Here is an 18,322-nt window from a genome sequence, read left to right on the forward strand (position 1 = left end):
CAAACATGTATATGTTTAGGCTGCACAACTCAAAAGAATGGATTTTTTTAAAGTCCAGAAATTAAAGTAATGATGATGGAAATAATTATTTTGAAAATATTCCGTAAATGTTTACCAAAGAAAGTGGACTTAAAGCAGGTGACAAGTCTTCAGTTTCAAACATCAGCTTTTTGCCCTTTTCAGAAAGCTGCTTTAACTGTGCACTCTCTGTATTCATTTTCACTAATGCAGATATGTTGCCTAAGGATTCCTCATTTTCAGGTGTTAGCTCTTGAAGATCGCATGATAATGATGATCTTCTCAATGACAGATTTTCTTCAATAAATTCTTTCTCTGTACACTTCTCAGAACCTAAGAAAATAATAGAGATGTGATTCAACGTATTGGCTGTGTTTAGATGTGACCCTAAACCATGTTTTAGCAATACAACTGGATTAGCGATTCATTTAATGTAACATCCAAACCTAAATTGTGGTTAATCTTAACTATGGTTTGTTGAACAAGACTATAGCTGTTAACACAGGGGGGTGGACTAGGCAGGGGATAAGGGGAAAAAATGAAGGAGGAAATTCCAGATGCTACCAGTAAATTATTGTTTTTTTTATTATTCTTGGCTCAACACATTTCAGGTTGTAAATCCTTCTTCAGTGGCATTAAACATAATAAACCAAAGAGAATGGAATTAAAAAATGACAATACTCTAATCCAACAATGTTAAAAACAAAATATTAAAATCTGATATAAAAACATATCTAGTATTATTATTTATTTATTTATTATATTTATTTGTATCCCGCCTTTTGCCCAATGCTGGGCCTCAAGGCGGCCTTACAAAGTTTAAAATATACATGGGGGGGGGGGGGAGGGAAACAAAACCATAAACAATTAAAAAAATACACAACAAAATTATAAAACATTAACATAGATGGAGGGGCTGGATTATTCTCCAAAGGCCTGCTTGAACAAAAAAGTTTTAGCCTGCTTCCGAAAGCCCATCAAGGAGGGAGCCAGCCTAGCTTCCCCAGAAAGAGAGTTCCAGAGCATCGGAGCAGCCACCGAGAAGGCCCTCTCCCATGTTCCCACCAAGCGTGCCTGTGAAGAAGGTGGGACTGAAAGAAGGGCTTCTCCAGAAGATCTCAAAGCACGGGCAGGCTCATAAAGGAGAATACGTTCCTTCAAATAACCTGGACCTGAACCATATAGAGCTTTATAGGTCATAACCAGCACTTTGAATTGTGCCTGGAAACAGACTGGAAGCCAGTGGAGCTGTTTTAACAGGGGAGTTGTGTGCTCCCTGTAACCAGCCCCGGTCAACAATCTGGCTGCAGCTCTTTGAACCAGCTGGAGTTTCCGAACACTCTTCAAAGGCAGCCCCACGTAGAGCGCGTTACAGTAATCCAATCGGGATGTAACTAAGGCATGTGTCACCGTGGCCAGGTCCGACATCTCTAGGAACGGGCGCAGCTGGCGCACTAGCTTTAACTGTGCAAATGAACTCCTGGCCACCGCCGAAACCTGGGCATCCAGGCTCAGGGCTGAATCCAGAAGCACACCCAAGCTGCGGACCTGCGTCTTCAGGGGAAGTGTAACCCCATCCAACACAAGCTGAATCCCTATTCCCTGATCTGCCTTTCGACTGACCAGGAGCACCTCTGTCTTGTCTGGATTGAGCTTCAATTTGTTCACCCTCATCCAATCCATTACTGCCAACAAACAGCGGTTTAGCACAGAAACTGCTTCCTTGGAATTGGGTGGAAAAGAGTAGTAGAGTTGGGTGTCATCAGCGTTCTGGTGGAACCGCACCCCACAACTCCGGATAACCTCTCCCAATGGTTTCATGTATATGTTAAATAGCATGGGGGACAAAACAGAGCCCTGAGGGACTCCACAGTACACTTTAAGTACAACTTAAAAGGCTTAAGTACACTTCTTTTGTAATAACAAAAAATCATGCTCCTACAATTTGTAACAGCAAACATTTATTCAGAACAACCCAAAGTAAAAGACTTTAAATATCTGCATCTTTGAATACACCACTCAATAATAAAGAAACTTGTGGAGGCTTGAAAAGCTGGCGTGGGGGGGCACTACTTTATACTGCATGAAACCACCCATTCATCTAGCTGGCAGCAGCTTTTCTAGAGCTCAGTCGACTGCTTTTCCATGGAGGTGCCTGAGACCTTCTCCATGCCAAATATGTGCTCTATCATTATATATGAAGCTGGCTTATCAGACCTTTAGAGTGTTTTCAGACAGGGGGAAATCACATTTCCTTACAGTTGCTCTGCTTCCTGCTTCTCTGAAGTACACGGGAAGAGAGCACAGACCACATGGTCTGTAATATAAAACCTCCTGGCTCATATAGTTGAATGGGAACATCGCCCTCTAGTGGGTGTTTTACAGTGCAACTTTCAGAAGAATCGGGTTTTCCTAGGTTTATTTTTAAATGGAATAACTGGGGAAAGGAGAGGGAGACGCGCAAGAGGCTCACGTCATCGTCCAAATAACCTGAAAACTTTCAAGAGTGGCCAGTCATGAGCGAGCTATAAATCACTTGTTTAGAAGAAGTCCTTAGTCTATCTAGCTCAGTATTGATATAATGACAGCCAACAGCTCCTCAGGTTTGCAGACAATAATCTTTCCTAAACCAACCTAGAGTTTCCAGATCAAATTTGGGAGCTTTTTGCATGCAAAGCATGTGCCCTACTGAGCTATGGCCCTTTTCCAATGATGACACATTGCTTTCTGCTGTAGTGGTTTTTACATGTGGTATTTTAAATAGTTTTTCACCATTTTTTCTCTCACTGGGCTTTACATTTTTCATCAGAAAAAGTAATGGCTTCCTTTGATTGCCACTGTTAGAATAAGAAGCATTTAACCCACCCACCCCCATTTTTAGCATCTCTCCGTGTCTGGCAATTTGCAGGTAACAGGAAAGTATAAGGAAAATATGAGAAATGTCTAGAAATTATGGTTCAGGTAGAATGGGGTAGCTTTATGTAGCATAGGTACCTGTTAAATATCATTCTTCCTTCAGCACAAATTCTAGGTCCTTGGCCCTACCCAATTTTCCTTAGGGTTTTTTTTCCGTCTAAGCTAGCAAAATTAGTTCTGCTTTTCCTTTGAACTGAGAAGGCAGGATTGAACTGAGAAGGCAAGATTGGTAGTAGAACAGGAACACCAACCCATTTTCTCTAGACTAAGATTTCTAATAAAAACTCTAGAAGATGTGTCTATCTACTGTAGGGATGCACAATCTGTGGCCCAAGAGGTGCATGTGCCCTGGCCCCACCCCAAGGCATTTACTGCATCTCCCCCGTGAATGCACTACCACCGAATTACTCTGTGCCTGTATGTCCTACTCACTCCCCTAGAAAGCCTCATCATGCTTCCCCATCACTGCTAGCAGAGAGAAACAGCAGGCTGTAACAGGATCGCTGGTGTGTGTGTCTGCCTCTATGTATGTGCATGCAGGTGTAGTCCCTGAGCCAGCTCTACATGGCCCCGAGGGCAAAAAGGTTGTGCGCCCCGATGGGCCAACTAGCTCACTGATGGGGTGCCTCAAGTGTTGGATCTGGTTTATTGGAGCATAGACTCAGCAGAGAGGTAATTGTATAGCAGCAAAAGTATTGCACCTTGCTGAGCTGCATGGTTAACATGTAATTCTACTTATCCAAAAACTGTTTAGTGCAAGTTATAAATATAGTCTGAATTACATAAATTTCAGGCTTTTGTTTTGCTTCACTCAACTTTACATACAATAAAAAACCTACAAGTAAAAATATAAAACTTACATCTCATTATCTCAAAAGAAGCCGGACTCTCAGATGATGGCAGTGGTGATGATTCCATTTGGGGGGTTGGCACATTTTTTGATTTAGTGGAACATTTTTGTTGATTTAGCAATTTTCCTTTAGTTGACTCACTGGAAACAATACACCGTTGTACCTTCGGTTGATTAACAGCTTTGTTTTTTATACTTTTATTTTCTGGCTAAAGATACAAAAACCTGTCAGACACATTTTATTGGATCCTAAGCACTAGACAGAGTGGGAAGGGGGAGGTACACAGCATCCTATGACCCCTCAGCTTGTCCTCCCAGCAAGCATACGATTGCTTCCTTAGTTAGGAACACAGAGTTCTCAGTATTTTGTAGGGATTGTTCTAATTTATTACACTGAATTTAGATCCAGAGTTTATACTGAGAAACAATGTTAAATGATACACCTGGATTGATTAAGATCAGCTTAGTAATGTAGTATATCTGTAAGTATTCACTAAGATATTTAAAATAATTTTTCAATCTCTGAATTAAAATTAATATTATCTCTGCTTAGTTAATCCTGTGACACTCTTCTTAAAATCATATTCCAGGTATAGTGGAGGCAGAAATTCAATGGTCAATTTTTAAAATGCAACCCAAATGGAATCTATTTCTTTATAATACTACAGAATAAAAAATACTGCTTACACATTCCTTTAAGGGTTTAGAAGGTTCTTCTTCACTCTCTGTTTCTGAATCAGAGAGTTCTTTATAAGATTTCTTGGCTATTGCTGCTCTTCTTGGTTGCCTTGATCTGGTTGGTTGTGGTTTTTCCCCAGCGTCATTGTCATACTGATTTTTAGGAACGGGTACCTTTAGAAAAAAAACATATCTATATATTAATGAGTTAACAATGACTTGTTTATTAATTAAATATATTTCCCATTTATGGCCACAGCAGGATCAAAGCAGCTTACAAAATAAAATTGGGTTTGAGGTGGGGGGGAGCATAAGCCGATCACAGTGAAGAATTGAACACCCTATTTCTGGAATCAGTTGGCTTGCAAAAATACAATGTTTGGCTTCAGAAAAACTGGATGCATTGGATTATCAGCACTTAATTCACCTATAGTCAGACCTAGCAGATTATATGCAAGGCTGGAGTTACTATGGTCCTGGTATACCTAAAAACTTGATACACGTTTTGCAGCATTTTAGAAAGCACCGACAATAAATCAAAACCATGGCCAGGATAGAAAGAGGATCTGGACATATGTTTTTTGAACAGCAGCTCTCCATACTGCATATCAGATAGAATGGATTTAGGTGAACAGATCAGACTATGTATTTCTTCATGCAAGCAAACATAGTCTCAATGCCTTTAGGAGATACCACAAGATAGCCACTAATTTGGATAGCTTTAAAAGGGGGGGTGGATAAATTCCTGGAGGAGAAGACTATCAATGGCTACTTGTCCTGATGGCTATGTGTTACTTTCAGTATCAGAGGCAGTAAGCCTGTATACACCAGTTGCTGGGGAACATGGGTGGGAGGGTCTGTTGCACCATGTCCTAGTTGTGAGTCCCTGGTCAACAGCAGGTTGGCCACTGTGTGAATAGAGTGCTGATCCAGCATGGCTCTTGGTCTGATCCAGCATGGCTCTTATGTTTTTAACATCTGAATGTTTTGACATATTTATTATTTATCTACCTGAGTACCTAATGTACATCCAAAAGAGATTAGTGATCTAATTAGCCAGCTCAAAAACAATAAAGCCCTTGGACCTGATAGCATCCCATCAAATATTTAAAAATGCAATGGGAGTTGGTAGCCCTCTCTTTTGGCCCCTCTCTTTACACTGTCAAATAGAACAGGTCGTCTCCTGCGTATTTGGCGCAAGGCAATTTTAGTTCCCTTATACAAGAAGACCCCAATAATCACCACCCCATTAGCCTTATATCTATAATTGGGAAGATTTACACCAAACTGCTTTGTAAGTGTCTTTTGGAATAGATCGAGAATTCCAAAATGATAGGAGACAAAATTGGCTTTAGCCCAGGGTGCTCAACTTTAGATCACTGTTTTGTTTTGGCCCAGCTGCCCCCCCCCCCCACAAAAAAAGGGCCAGCTATTTACTGCATTCATAGACCTGAAATCTGCTTTTGACTCAATTTTGAGGAATAAATTATGGGCAAAAATGGGTATTTTTAAAAGACTCCTATATTTAACTCAAAATCTTGATCACCAGACTGAAATTCAAATAAGATGCGGCCCCCACAGGTGGTTTTTCCAAACCAATAGTGTCAACAAGGGGTATAAGACGAGGTTGTGTTTTAGCCCCATTTTTAATTACTGTGTTCAGAGGGATTTATCAACTGCTCTGAATAACATTGATTCTCATCCTCCAAAGTTGGCTAATTCAAATATTCCCATTTTACTTTATGCAGACGATGCTGTTCTAATTTCACAACCCAGGGTTGGCCTCTTGTGTCTACTGGCAATTAAAAATTATGATAAATCCGAAGTGCTAGTCTTTTCAAGACGCAAGAAGACTTTTGGATAGTCTGTGAATGGTAACCACATTGAACAAGTTTCTGGCTATAAATACTCTGGAATAAGGGCTTATGCATGGAGTCTCTATTAACGAGGGAAGCAAAAGAGGCCAAAACTCTTCTGTCTCAAAGGGTAAGGGACTATGACCTACAAGTTTTAAGATCTACAGTGGATAGAACTTGCTCTCCTCTGTTCTTAGGTGTTAACCTGAGTTACGGAATGGCAGAAAATAAATATTTTTCAATGCTTAACATCCCCAAATATCAGCGTGCACTTACTCTGGCAAGATTTAATGTCCTGCCATCTGCTCTATTTATGGTTTTCTTTTGTTGATATACTTCCTTCATGCTTGGTGATATTGACGATTTACCTAAAAAAGGTCAACATTAATTAAACAATATATCCTCTATCCATCTAAGCCAGAGTTGTCCAACTTTGGGAGGTCTGGAGGCCAATTTCCAGCTTGCCCCCGCCCCAAGCAAGGGCTGCAATCCTGCTACCACACTGCCAAAATTCAGCAGTGCAAGGGCCACACACACACACACACCACCAGTGGCTTAGTGCTAAAATTTGGCAGCAAACTGCAGTAGACCGCTGCAGGTCAGCACTTTGCTCTGAAGGATTCAAAGCTGCCCGGAAAAAAAAGGGAAGTACAGACCCTACTGCCTAGGAAGGGGGGATGCCTGGAGATGGTAGCAGGGTAATCAGAAAGGTGGGGGATGACCTGGGGGGAACTGGCAGTGACCCAATGGAATGGGAGGAGGTGGCTGGTCTGGGAGTGACCTAGTGTAAGTGGTGGAGGAAGCCAGGGGAACAGGGCTAGGGAGAGCTGGTAGGTGTGATGTAGGGCAGCAGGAAGAATGGAGAACAGGGCTAGGGTGGGGTTATGGAGGCCTGCAACCCAACCCAAAGAGTGTGGAGAAAGCAAGGAAAGTGTGTGGTGGCACTTTGCACAAGGGATGGAGAGGCAGAAAAGCCCTGTTGCACATGTGCAACATCTGCTTTTTTAAATTTTGTATACTTTTTAAATGTTTACTGTTTTTAACTGTTGTAAAGAGAGCTTCGGCTGTCGGGGCGGTATATAAATGTAATAAATAAATAAGTAAATAAATAAATGTTTTTGGTTTGGTGTGGGTGTATGAGCGAGAGAAAGAAAAAGAGAGAGAATTTGGCAGATTTGGGGGTGATCCTGAACAAGAGAGACAAGTATGGGCTCAAATGAGTCGGTTTGTGTTTGGGGCTTAGACACCATATCCGTCTTGTTTCAGGTTCTTGGTGTAGTCGTCTTTAGCATCACCTATTTGCCCTTTGGTGAAACTGGGGTTTTGTGACAGGCTGCACTCAACATGGCAGTCATTTTGGGAATGGATATGCCCCATGGCAGCCATTTTGTGATGGCACCAATGAGAATTTTTCAAATATGCCCATTGGCCCAAATAGGTTGGTAACTCTGTAAGCATACCACATTGAAAATCCATGAGACAGAAGAATAATAAGAATTTAATATCACAAATTTGCATTTTTGGGGTGTGTATGTGAACAAATTAATTCTTTAAATACAGGAAAAATCACATTTAAAAACTTGGTAATAAATGGCTTTCTTACTTGCTTCCAGGGTTTTAGATGTCTTCTGTTTTTTGGTTCTGCTGTAATCTACTAGCTGAGGTTTAGGTTTTCTATTTGATTCCCTTAGCCAGCTAATATCTGTCTTCGTGTCATCACCTCTGTATTCTGTGTCTGTGTCACTAAAAATATGTTTCTTGCTTTTATTTGTTCTATTCTATAAAACCAAACAAAACCACGGATAATTAATTTATTTATTATTTGATTTTGTAAACCGCCCAGAGAGCTTCGGCTACGGGGCGGTATGGAAATGCAATAAATAATAATAATAAAATTATAATTATTATATTATTATTATTTGCAGGAGCCATTCCAGCTATAGTAGTTACGATTATGTCTCTAAACAAACCCCTCTTTCCCTGACTCCATTTTCCAAGTGTGAAGAAGTAGCTGGCACAGTTCTCTCTGCACTGTCTGTGAGGGGGAGGGGAGTACGGTTTCCTGGCTCTGAGGTCGGAGCTCTGTCGGAGTCAAACTATCCTATGCCCCTCCCCCAGTTTTATTGTGAAGTAAGTATTTTGATCAGTTGGCAGATGTGTGTGTGTGTGTGACAGAGAGAGGGAGAGAGAGAAGACATGGGTAGAGAGGGGGGAAAGGGTAGTAGTGGGTTTCTCACTTTTATGTAGAGCTCAGAGTAACAGCATGAGCCATTTACAGCAGTAATATGAACTTAATGAGTATTTACTACTTATGAGTAAGTTAACCCTGGATTATACTAGGGTGACCCTATGAAAAGGAGGACAGGGCTCCTGTATCTTTAACAGCTGTATTGAAAAGGAAATTTCAGCAGGTGTCATTTGTAAAAATGGGGAATCTGGGGAAATTTCCTCCATATATACAAATGACACCTGTTGAAAATCCCTTTTCTATGCAACTGTTAAAGATACAGGAGCCCTGCCCTCCTTTCCATATGGTCACCCTAATTATACTCATGAACTGTACATGGCTGTTTGTTCATTTTTGGAACCTTCGTATAATGGCTTTACAAAATAAACTATTTGTTCTAAATATGGGACCTTTTTTAAAAAAAACCCAAAAAACCCTAAGTATTCTCTCTTTTACATACCTTCTTTTCTTGTTTCTTTTGGACTGTACTTTTTCCTTCATTTTCATGATTCCTGGAACAATGAAGAAATAACTTACAGTAATGATTACAACTAAAGTAAATGTTCAATTTGGATGGATTTGCTTTTTTGACTGCTTGCATGTCTGGAAAATGACCCACTATAATTGTTTGGTGGGTGGGGGTGGAGTTGTTCCTTTCTGACATGCTAGGATAAGTATTTGTACTTATAGTCTTACTATCATCCAATCACATTATGACAGTTTTTGACTTCCGACTGAGAGAAAAAATATACTTACATTTTCTTTGGAAGATATGTAGTAGCTTCCAATTTAGTAAGATGACATTCTTGGATCTAAAATGCAAATACAAAAAATACACACACACACACACACACACACACACACACCATCCAAACATTACAACTCTTCTTGTAGTTGATTTTTCTATCCCTCTATTTGTAAAGATTATGTCATCCAAGCAAGCATGGATTTATTTATTTTTGTAATGAAATTTACAAAGACAGACTGTACAGTTCTACAAAATACCACAGGCATTTAGTCAAAACAGCACAGGAAACACTAAAATACTGTATTTTCCCATATGCTCCATTCATCAAGGGTCTATTTCTACAAAGCTATAGCAATTCCCAGGATTTGGATAATGACTAACTCCTTTCAAATATACATTTTTCTATGTATATTGCAATTCTCATTATAAACCTCTCCAGTACCAAATTTTCCTATTAAATTGTTAGACACACATCCTCAAAGCACATGCACAGAGGTCAAAATACAGAGTTCAGAGCCTAAAATGCTGGAAGTATGATAGAAAATAATTGTACAAAGCATCAATTTGTCTTGTAATGTAATAAACAATAAATAAATAAATAAATGCATCAGTTCCTCTTTTAATTTAGTGCTCACATATAAAGATATGGGTATCTGAGGGAATAACTTTCCCCCTATGAATTCTACTAATCCCCTTGAGATCAACTGGAGGAATCTTACTTCATGGGGCTTACTATTCACAGTTCAGAACGACACTAATACAAACAGATTTGGTTGTATTTTCTTCAGGCTTTTGGTAACATTTGACATGAGTAAGTAATAGGAAGGGTGCTGGATTCCGACACGGCATAGCTTTTGGATTGTCTATTTTAATGTAATCATTTTATATGATTGGGTGATTTTATATTATTGTGTCTTATATTTTAATTTTAATCCTCCTTAAGGGATGCCTGAAAGGCAGGATTCAAATCTGTGCCCTGACGCAGCAAGAGATTTGTGTATGTAAGCAGCCTTCCAAAATTTGTGTATGTAAGCAGCCTTCCACCGGCATTTAAGATGCGGATTATGATGCATATTCAGGCCCTACTGAAACTAGCTGGATGGGTCTTTTGGTGCATTTGGAAATGCCACCAAAGAAGCATGCTTAATAAAGTACAGTAAGAGCAAATATAATAGCTATATGCCAAAATGTCATCCCTTATATACTACATAATGAAAAACATGGGCAAGGTCATTTGAAAATGGCATTATGTACATCAGCTGCTATTTCTTCCCTCCAAACCTCTTTGCTTTTGGAGTTTTAAAACTTCCACTCTAGCTTAAGACAGAAACTCTTATGTTGGCAAAAATATAATAATGAACTAATGATCATTTTCTAGCCCTAACTCCCAAATGTGCTGCATGACATAGGCTGCCACACCTTGCTAATGGTAGGGCCGACCCTGAATGTAATCATGCAGTTGAAGATTATCTATTTATAATTATTGATACATTATTTGCTACAATGGTAGTCTTACTCCAAGCTTTATTGTTGGTTCATCAAATCCACTTAAGTTAAAGTTGTAGACATCATCCCTATCAAAAGAAATAAACCTTTATTTAGTGTACTCATAATATCTAACATAAATTCAGACTTGTATGAGAGAGTGATGTTTACTTACACAAGATGTTCAGCAGTTATGTTAAGCAGAGTAGCAGTTTTCAAATTTCTAGAACTTTTGTTCTGTTTTTTTTTCTAGGCATAAAAGAGTTAGAAAAGCAGGTATGTGACTCTCCTCAACTAATGCAAACTTGTTTTAGTTCAACTCACAAAGCAAGCTTATGGGTCCTGGGAGAGGTGGTAGATCAGCGGTTCTCAACCTGTGGGTCGGGACCCCTTTGGGGGTCGAATGACCCTTTCACAGGGGTCGCCTAAAACTATCGGAAAACACATATTTCCAATGGTTTTAGGAAACTATATTGACTGAACTATGTCATGTATCATCTTTTGTATTATTAAAGCTATTGTTATGTATTATTTTCATTAGCAAACCATCCCATGACAATGGATCGTGTAGAGAAGAACGAAAATAATTTTATGGTTGGGGGTCACCACAACATGAGGAACTGTATTAAAGGCTCGCAGCATTAGGAAGTTTGAGAACCACTGTGGTAGATTCTCCACCCCTCTAGGATGTAAACACAGCTATGCCCACCGAGCAGTTTAGAAGCCAGATGGGCCAAAACCCTGTCTAGTTAAAATGATATTTAAATGGAACAGGAAGCCAAGCCTGTGTAAGTGCTACACCCCTAAAATTTCTCATTGCTCAGAAAATTATGGGGTGCATAACAATTTTTCTTTCTGTTCTTCATTTAGTGGGAATTATTTGTAGTATTATTTGTAGTGGTTTTTTTCAAATTCTAGTCTCTTTCTAAAAGTGTAATTTCATTAAAGAGTTTTAGGTTTCCAATTATTGATTAGTGGTTGACAGATGTGCAATTATGAGAATGTATACTTGTTCTAATACATATATGAGATTTTAAAACACATTTCTACACTTGCTTGTATAGGGGAAAAAACATACCTTGCTAACACTGTAACCAGATTGATTTAAAGATGTGCTACAAAAATGGGTAAAATATAAAATACATTTACAAAGGAATATTTGCTTTGATATACTTTAGAAGAATTAAGTAATATAGCTGAAATTAAAGCACTAAAACCCCATAATTCTAAACTCATGACTTGCAAAATAAATCCTATTATTAGTATGATAAGTGGCGCAGGATCGCTGCCATGTCCCATAAGCTGTAAAAGTATCAGCCAGTTCCATTCTATTCCAAATGTTGGCAATACTGAACAGTAAATTCAACTCACTGTATATGAAAGGTTATTTTATTAATGGGTTTCAATGCTTTCTTATCTCTTGTGAAAATAGACAGTGTAAGGGAATGTTGTGATCACTGCTTGGCTTTGGGCCCATTCCCATAACTACTTCTGAAGTAGCATGTTACGTTAATGAGTGCCTACACACACAGAATTCTACACATTTTTTACATTACTGCAAGACTGTAATAGCCATTCTTGCATCATGGTGCAAAAAAACCCAGTTCACAAAGAATTCTGAGTGTTGTGCTGGGTCTCACACGACTTCCAGAGCAGCACATTTGTAGCTGGAAGTAAGAATTAATAATCAGTTCATTTAGAATTGGTATTGACTCATTTAATCTAGGGCAAAGGGCTCTGCAAAAACTTTCTCCCTCCTATTAAAATGCTTTCCCTGGTTTGTTGGATTGTTTAATAGGGGTTAAAAACAGGACAAAAGCTATTTTCTCATTGTGCGTGAAAGCAACAACTATTGCACACACTCTTGAGTTGGCTTTGTGACATTATAAAGTACTCATATCTGATTAGCTATGTGGCATCATGGCATCCCCACACTGACAATAAGATGCCTAATTGATTAGGGTCACACTGGCAGCAGGAAGAGAACTATGTTCTTAACAAAAATGCAGCCAAAGCATCTACTGAGAGGGGCAACCAACAGGCGTGGAAAAGGCAGGCATTTGAGGGGTTCTGAGGAACATTTTGGCCCCCCAAAAGTCCCCATTCATGCCAAATGTTTGCTTTGCTAACAATCAGTCCAGACCTAGTTTAAGCCATCCACATCATTGCACCACTATTCTCACTAGATGTGCTTCACGGTTCTGGCTAATAAACTGAATTCATTCAGAATGATGACCAGATCTATTTAAATATACCTTTTGTATTAATGATATTGATATTTCTAGTGCTGCCTGGGTAAAAATGAACCATTCAATCCTATCTGTACCCACTTTTTTGTGGCACAGAATAGCTGCTTAATAGCTGCTGCCAATTCTTAATGCTATCACAGCTGTAAAGGATCCAGTTACATGGGAACCCACTGAAACTATTATAGAAAGAAATAGACATACAATACCTCCTGTTAGAAAATGGCTGGTACAGTTTTCTTGTACTTTTTGCACCATCCTTTTCTTTATACCTCTTGCTGATTTTACTTATTAACATTTGTGCTGCGTCAACCATTTCTTTTGATTTTGCTTTCTGAAATTTTTTGGAAATAATTTATTCAATGCAGCAGAAAATCGAATTACCGTATTTCTTCGATTCTAAGACACACACTAATTTCAGTACCACCAACAGAAAAAAAGCTTTGATTCTAAGAAATAATAAACGTACCCGCGATTCTAAGACGCACCCCATTTTTAGAGATGTTTATATGGGGAAAAAAGTGTGTCTTCGAATCGAAGAAATATGGTAGCGAAATAACATACGTTTTGAAATGTCAACCTGAAATCAAAGCTTTCTACAGATTTCTGCCAAAATCCATAACGAATTAAGGTAGCTTCCCCTCCACGTCCCTAAAAGGATCTAGTAGGAAAACATGAAGACAATTCTTACAACATGCAGGGAATCTCTAAACCTCTAAAGCCATTTGAATTTGTGATACTGGATTGAATGGAGTAGAATTTTAACCACAACCCTAGACAATCAACAGGCAAGTGGGAGAGAAGTATGCACACAGCTGAACCAAAACAATCTACGTGTCAGAAGTGGCAAGCACATTTTAAAAATTCCAAACTTTTTTTAAAAAAAGATCTAGCTGTAAGTCAGCTTCTTCTTCGCCCACTCTAGTGCTGTCTAGGATTAAACGCTTTGTCTCTTACTACAGTTTAGATGCTAATCTGTATATATTTATTAGTACAGCAGCTTACAATAACAGGAATCCTAGAGACCTGCAGCCAAAAAAAATCATATGGCTAGTTATTCAAATCACCATGTTCCTTAACCTTAGGATTGCCAAGTCACAATGATATGTGACAGCAGAAGCTACAACTGGCAAAATTCCTCTTCTATGCCATTCTTAAAGGCCCAACAGCTGTGTCAGGGTCCAGACAACCAGCTGCCCTCCACATGCTGGACTACAACCCCCATCATCAAAGACCATTGTCCATGTTGGCTGGGGCTGATGTGAGTTGGAGTCAAACAATATCTAGAGGGCCACACGTTTTCCACCCCTGGTCTGGACTCTAGACGTCCCCTATTTCCCCTGGCCCAGTCCTCCGCTTTCCGTACTTCCCTTGCTTGTCCACTTTCTCCCTGCCAATAGCGCACAGCCCCTGGCGACTATGTGAGGTTATACTATTACTTCTACTATATTCTGGCCTCCTCTTTTCTTCACTACTATAACCGGGTTTGCATTATCACTGCAGCCCAGTAATTACTTCAGCAATAGTGAGTTGTGGTGCATGCCGGGCAGTTTTTTTAATATTCAAGCTGCGCCCCCAGCTTGTTGTGTCATCCAAACCCAGGGGCTGTTTACAGTTGTGTACGGTGTGTTAACCACAGAAACCCACCTTCTCTGGGCTTCAGATAATACATCAAACTACAATCATAGACTGAATATTCAAAACGGCCACCTGCACGCATTGCAGCCCATCATGGGTTAAATAAGCCATGTTGTTGGCTTGATTGTACAAACCGGCTCCATGTCTCCACAAGTTCCATGGTATCCTTGGGTCCCTTCTTTTCAGCTTACAGTATTTCACTTCCTTTAGCCAAGTTTCCAGTAACCCTAGCACTGTCTTCCTTTAACATCCATCCTTGGCCCTGACTCCCATTGCTTCCAATGGGAGGGAATGTACTATGCCAGCTCTTGGGCTCATGTAGTTTTTGGCTCTATTTTGGAGACAGGTCAGGGGAACACAAGGGCTGTAGATTCTCAGACACCTCTGACGCCCTTCCAAATCACCCTGTTTCTGGCTCTACAACCAGCACAGCACTGCCAGTATGGTGGCCAAAATGGTTAGAAGTTCCACTGTCTTCCAAGGAAGTCCACAATATTCAATGGCCTATGAGACACCCTCCCAGAGACCCTCCCAGAATTGCAACTTAAATTTTATACCAAGTAAGACTTTATGCTATTTTGTAATAATTTAAATCAATTAATGAGGAAGTGCCAATGTACGGTAAGCTGGAGGCATTTACTTGATATGGTAATAATATACTAGATATTTAAAAATATCTAAAAATAATAATTACTTTGACTTGCAAATAGAATAGTAACTTGGAAGTTGCTTTGCCTTTTATTGTTTTACCTGATCAGTTTTCTTATTAGCAGTTTCTTTTCCAGAAGATACATCAAAGCCAGCATCATCACTCATTTCAGTAACTAATTTTGAGTGCCTCGGATTTGCTAGAGTACTGTCATTCATTCTGGTTGCCTTAAGTGATATTTCAGGTTTACTGGAAACATTCTTTCTGCTGCTACTTTTTGGTATTTTCTCATCCAAATGCTTAAAATCCTTCCATGACTCTGTGCTGTTTATTTTGCAATTTTTCACTGGTGTTTTCTTTTCATTGTCCTGCTGCTCCACAATTGCTCCGTTGCAATGCTGTTTCTTTTTCAACTCTGAAGAAGTCATTTCAAATATTGAAGAGAAAGCCCTTTGCTTGGCAGCTGTACCGCTTTGATTAGGAGCTAAAACAAAATCAAGAAGAATGTTTGAAGTTCAAAATAGAGTTTTATAAAAAAATTATTTAACCATTTATTTATTTATTACATTTCTCTTCTGCTGCTCCCAGACTGTGGATGAATGGCCTGCAGGAGGAGATTCGTCAACTTGACAGTCTTTTAGCATTTAAAAAAGCAATAAAGACTGATATATTCCGGCAGGCCAAGCCAGTGGAATTTTAGGATGTTTTTAGGATGTTTTAATCATGTATACTATGTTTTAATCAGTTTTTATGTGTTTTATATTTGCTGTTGTTCCCTGCCTCGATCCAAGTGGAGAGGCGGGTAAGAAATAAATTATTATTATTATTATTATTATTATTATTATTATTATTATATGGTCCAATAGCCAAAACTCTCTAGGTACTTTACAACACCTGTAACAATCCTTACAAATAAAATAAAACTTTAACCTTGATGAAATGTATTTTCCAATGCACTAATATTCTGCTTGTTACAATGTGTTATTATTGTCTCAGGTAACCAACACATCTGTTTTCGCTGGGTTTTCATTTCAGCAGCAGAATTTTCCACAATGCCAGGCAATCTAAAAAAAGAAGCAATCTTTATTTTATCAACAAATATTTTTACTGATATTTATTGCCAAATACAAATTCTTGTATTATATTTAAACAAAAGATGTCCCTTTTTTGTGGGACATGGAGAATGCAGCAGGAGTGTAATTGCTCTGCCTGCCAAGTCCTCACCAACCTCCCATAGGACTGGGAAGCCCTAGCAACCTTGGGACTGGCTGGGCTAGAAATGAGGTTGAGCGGAAAGACAGCTTCCCATCTCTCTATTTTATCTTCTCCAGGTATTGCTGTGGTGTGCACACTCAGAGAAGTACTCAGAGTACTAATGGGGAAGGAAGAGATGCTGGGCTTTGAAGAAGGTATTGAACTTGCCTGCTGCTCTTGTAATATGTCTGAATTTACAATTTATGGAAAGAAATATCCTGCTTAAGCTGCCTTTGAAAATGAAAGATAGCCAGGTAGAACACTACAAATAATATCATGTGAAACTTGTTTGAGTATCGGAAACGGAGAAACGGAGGAATTTGTGAGCTTTTATAATAGCTGCCTGAGTAAAGAATGAAAAAGATTCTGCTGAATGTTAAATCATTGTGTTGAGAGTTAGAATTCATTCTGTTTGCCAAAGAGACTTTAGATAATAGAAATGTCTCCTCTCCTGACTCTAAGGCTGTATTTACAGCTAATAATCAAACTTCCACCGCAGTTGATTAACTGCATCTGTGAGATTTAGAGCATCATCAGACGGCAGGGAAATTGTGCTTCCTATCATCGCTCTGGCCTCCTTCTGCTGTCCCACAATAGCAACTAACAGCTTCCTCTTTCTTTACACTGGGAAGAAAGAGGAAGCAGCAGAGACCACGTGGCCCATTCAGGGGGCGTTTTTATCACACTGCTTTTTCTGCACTCAGCAGGAAATGGTGGCAAGTTTTGCTTCAATAAAAAAACCCACAGATTTACCAGGTATTATTTTGTTGCAGAAAAAAGACCAAGAACAGGAGACATGCAGGAGGGGGACTGCGTCGTCAAAAGGACCCATGAAAAACTGATAGTGGCCAGTAACCAGGGTGCAATAAAACACTTGTCTGATGATGCATTTAATCTCTTTAAATTCTCAACTACCTTAAATATTTTCAATAACTTAATGCTTTGTTTCGTAAATTCTTCTGGTGTTTTTCCCCACCTCGAATATCTTTGAAACAGATGCAACTTCCAATTAAAGAAGGTGGGTTTGGTTTTCCATACCTTGCTTTGTACCATCAGGCCTACCTATGGGCTTGTACTTAAATTTTGGAATTCTCCTGTTCCCTCAGTACTGCCACCACGGTCAGTTCTGGAAGCCCTATGATTAAAATCTCTTTTCAAATGGATAGCACTCGACTAAGTAAAACCCCTGCCACCTACAATTTTGGCTGCTAGAGAGGTGTGGTGCATAATATCATGTCAATTAAAGTTTGATACATTCTTTCATGCAAAACTGACTTTATAGGGAAACCCAGATTTAAGAATTGGAAAGAAAGCGTTTTTATGGAGGACATGGACAGATAAGATGATTTTTACTTTGGATCAACTAACAGGTCCAGACAATGAGTTTTTGTCCTTTTCATACTTGTATGTTAAATATAATTTACCTACTACAGCTCAATGGCAATACTTGCAATTGCAACACTTCCTGGAATCTAGGTTTGGCCCAGTTGCTTTTACAGCCTCAGAGCCTCCAGCACTGTTAGAAACACTTATAACAGCTGAACTAACATGTTGATCCATGACTCATATAATGTATCTATCTATCTATCTATCTATCTATCTATCTAGATAGATAGATAGATAGATAGATAGATAGATACTGTATGTATTTAGTAGCAGTAAATAAATATAATACCCATAGTTTAAGACAGGACTGGAATAGCGAATTGGAGTGTCCTACTTTGCCTAATCAGTGGACTGTTGCCCTAGCATCTGTA

The 18,322-nt window shown here is 39.2% G+C and overlaps 1 protein-coding gene across 1 annotated transcript in view; it reads right to left on the reverse strand.

Annotated features, from left to right (window-relative positions):
* SYCP2 (synaptonemal complex protein 2) overlaps window positions 1-18,322 on the reverse strand; it is a 60,415-nt gene that overhangs the window by 20,331 nt on the left and 21,762 nt on the right. The window contains exons 18-30 of the mRNA XM_063142384.1: window positions 16,242-16,375; window positions 15,413-15,795; window positions 13,234-13,358; window positions 11,857-11,893; window positions 10,954-11,027; window positions 10,810-10,867; window positions 9,302-9,357; window positions 9,006-9,057; window positions 7,922-8,096; window positions 6,595-6,686; window positions 4,472-4,636; window positions 3,795-3,993; window positions 116-351 (exon numbers count right to left, since the gene is read on the reverse strand). Coding sequence (XP_062998454.1) covers window positions 116-351; window positions 3,795-3,993; window positions 4,472-4,636; window positions 6,595-6,686; window positions 7,922-8,096; window positions 9,006-9,057; window positions 9,302-9,357; window positions 10,810-10,867; window positions 10,954-11,027; window positions 11,857-11,893; window positions 13,234-13,358; window positions 15,413-15,795; window positions 16,242-16,375 — 1,786 coding nt within the window. The remainder of the gene's footprint in view (window positions 1-115; window positions 352-3,794; window positions 3,994-4,471; window positions 4,637-6,594; window positions 6,687-7,921; window positions 8,097-9,005; window positions 9,058-9,301; window positions 9,358-10,809; window positions 10,868-10,953; window positions 11,028-11,856; window positions 11,894-13,233; window positions 13,359-15,412; window positions 15,796-16,241; window positions 16,376-18,322) is intronic.

Source organism: Elgaria multicarinata, chromosome 1 (assembly GCF_023053635.1).
Source record: "Elgaria multicarinata webbii isolate HBS135686 ecotype San Diego chromosome 1, rElgMul1.1.pri, whole genome shotgun sequence".
NCBI lineage: Eukaryota > Metazoa > Chordata > Lepidosauria > Squamata > Anguidae > Elgaria > Elgaria multicarinata.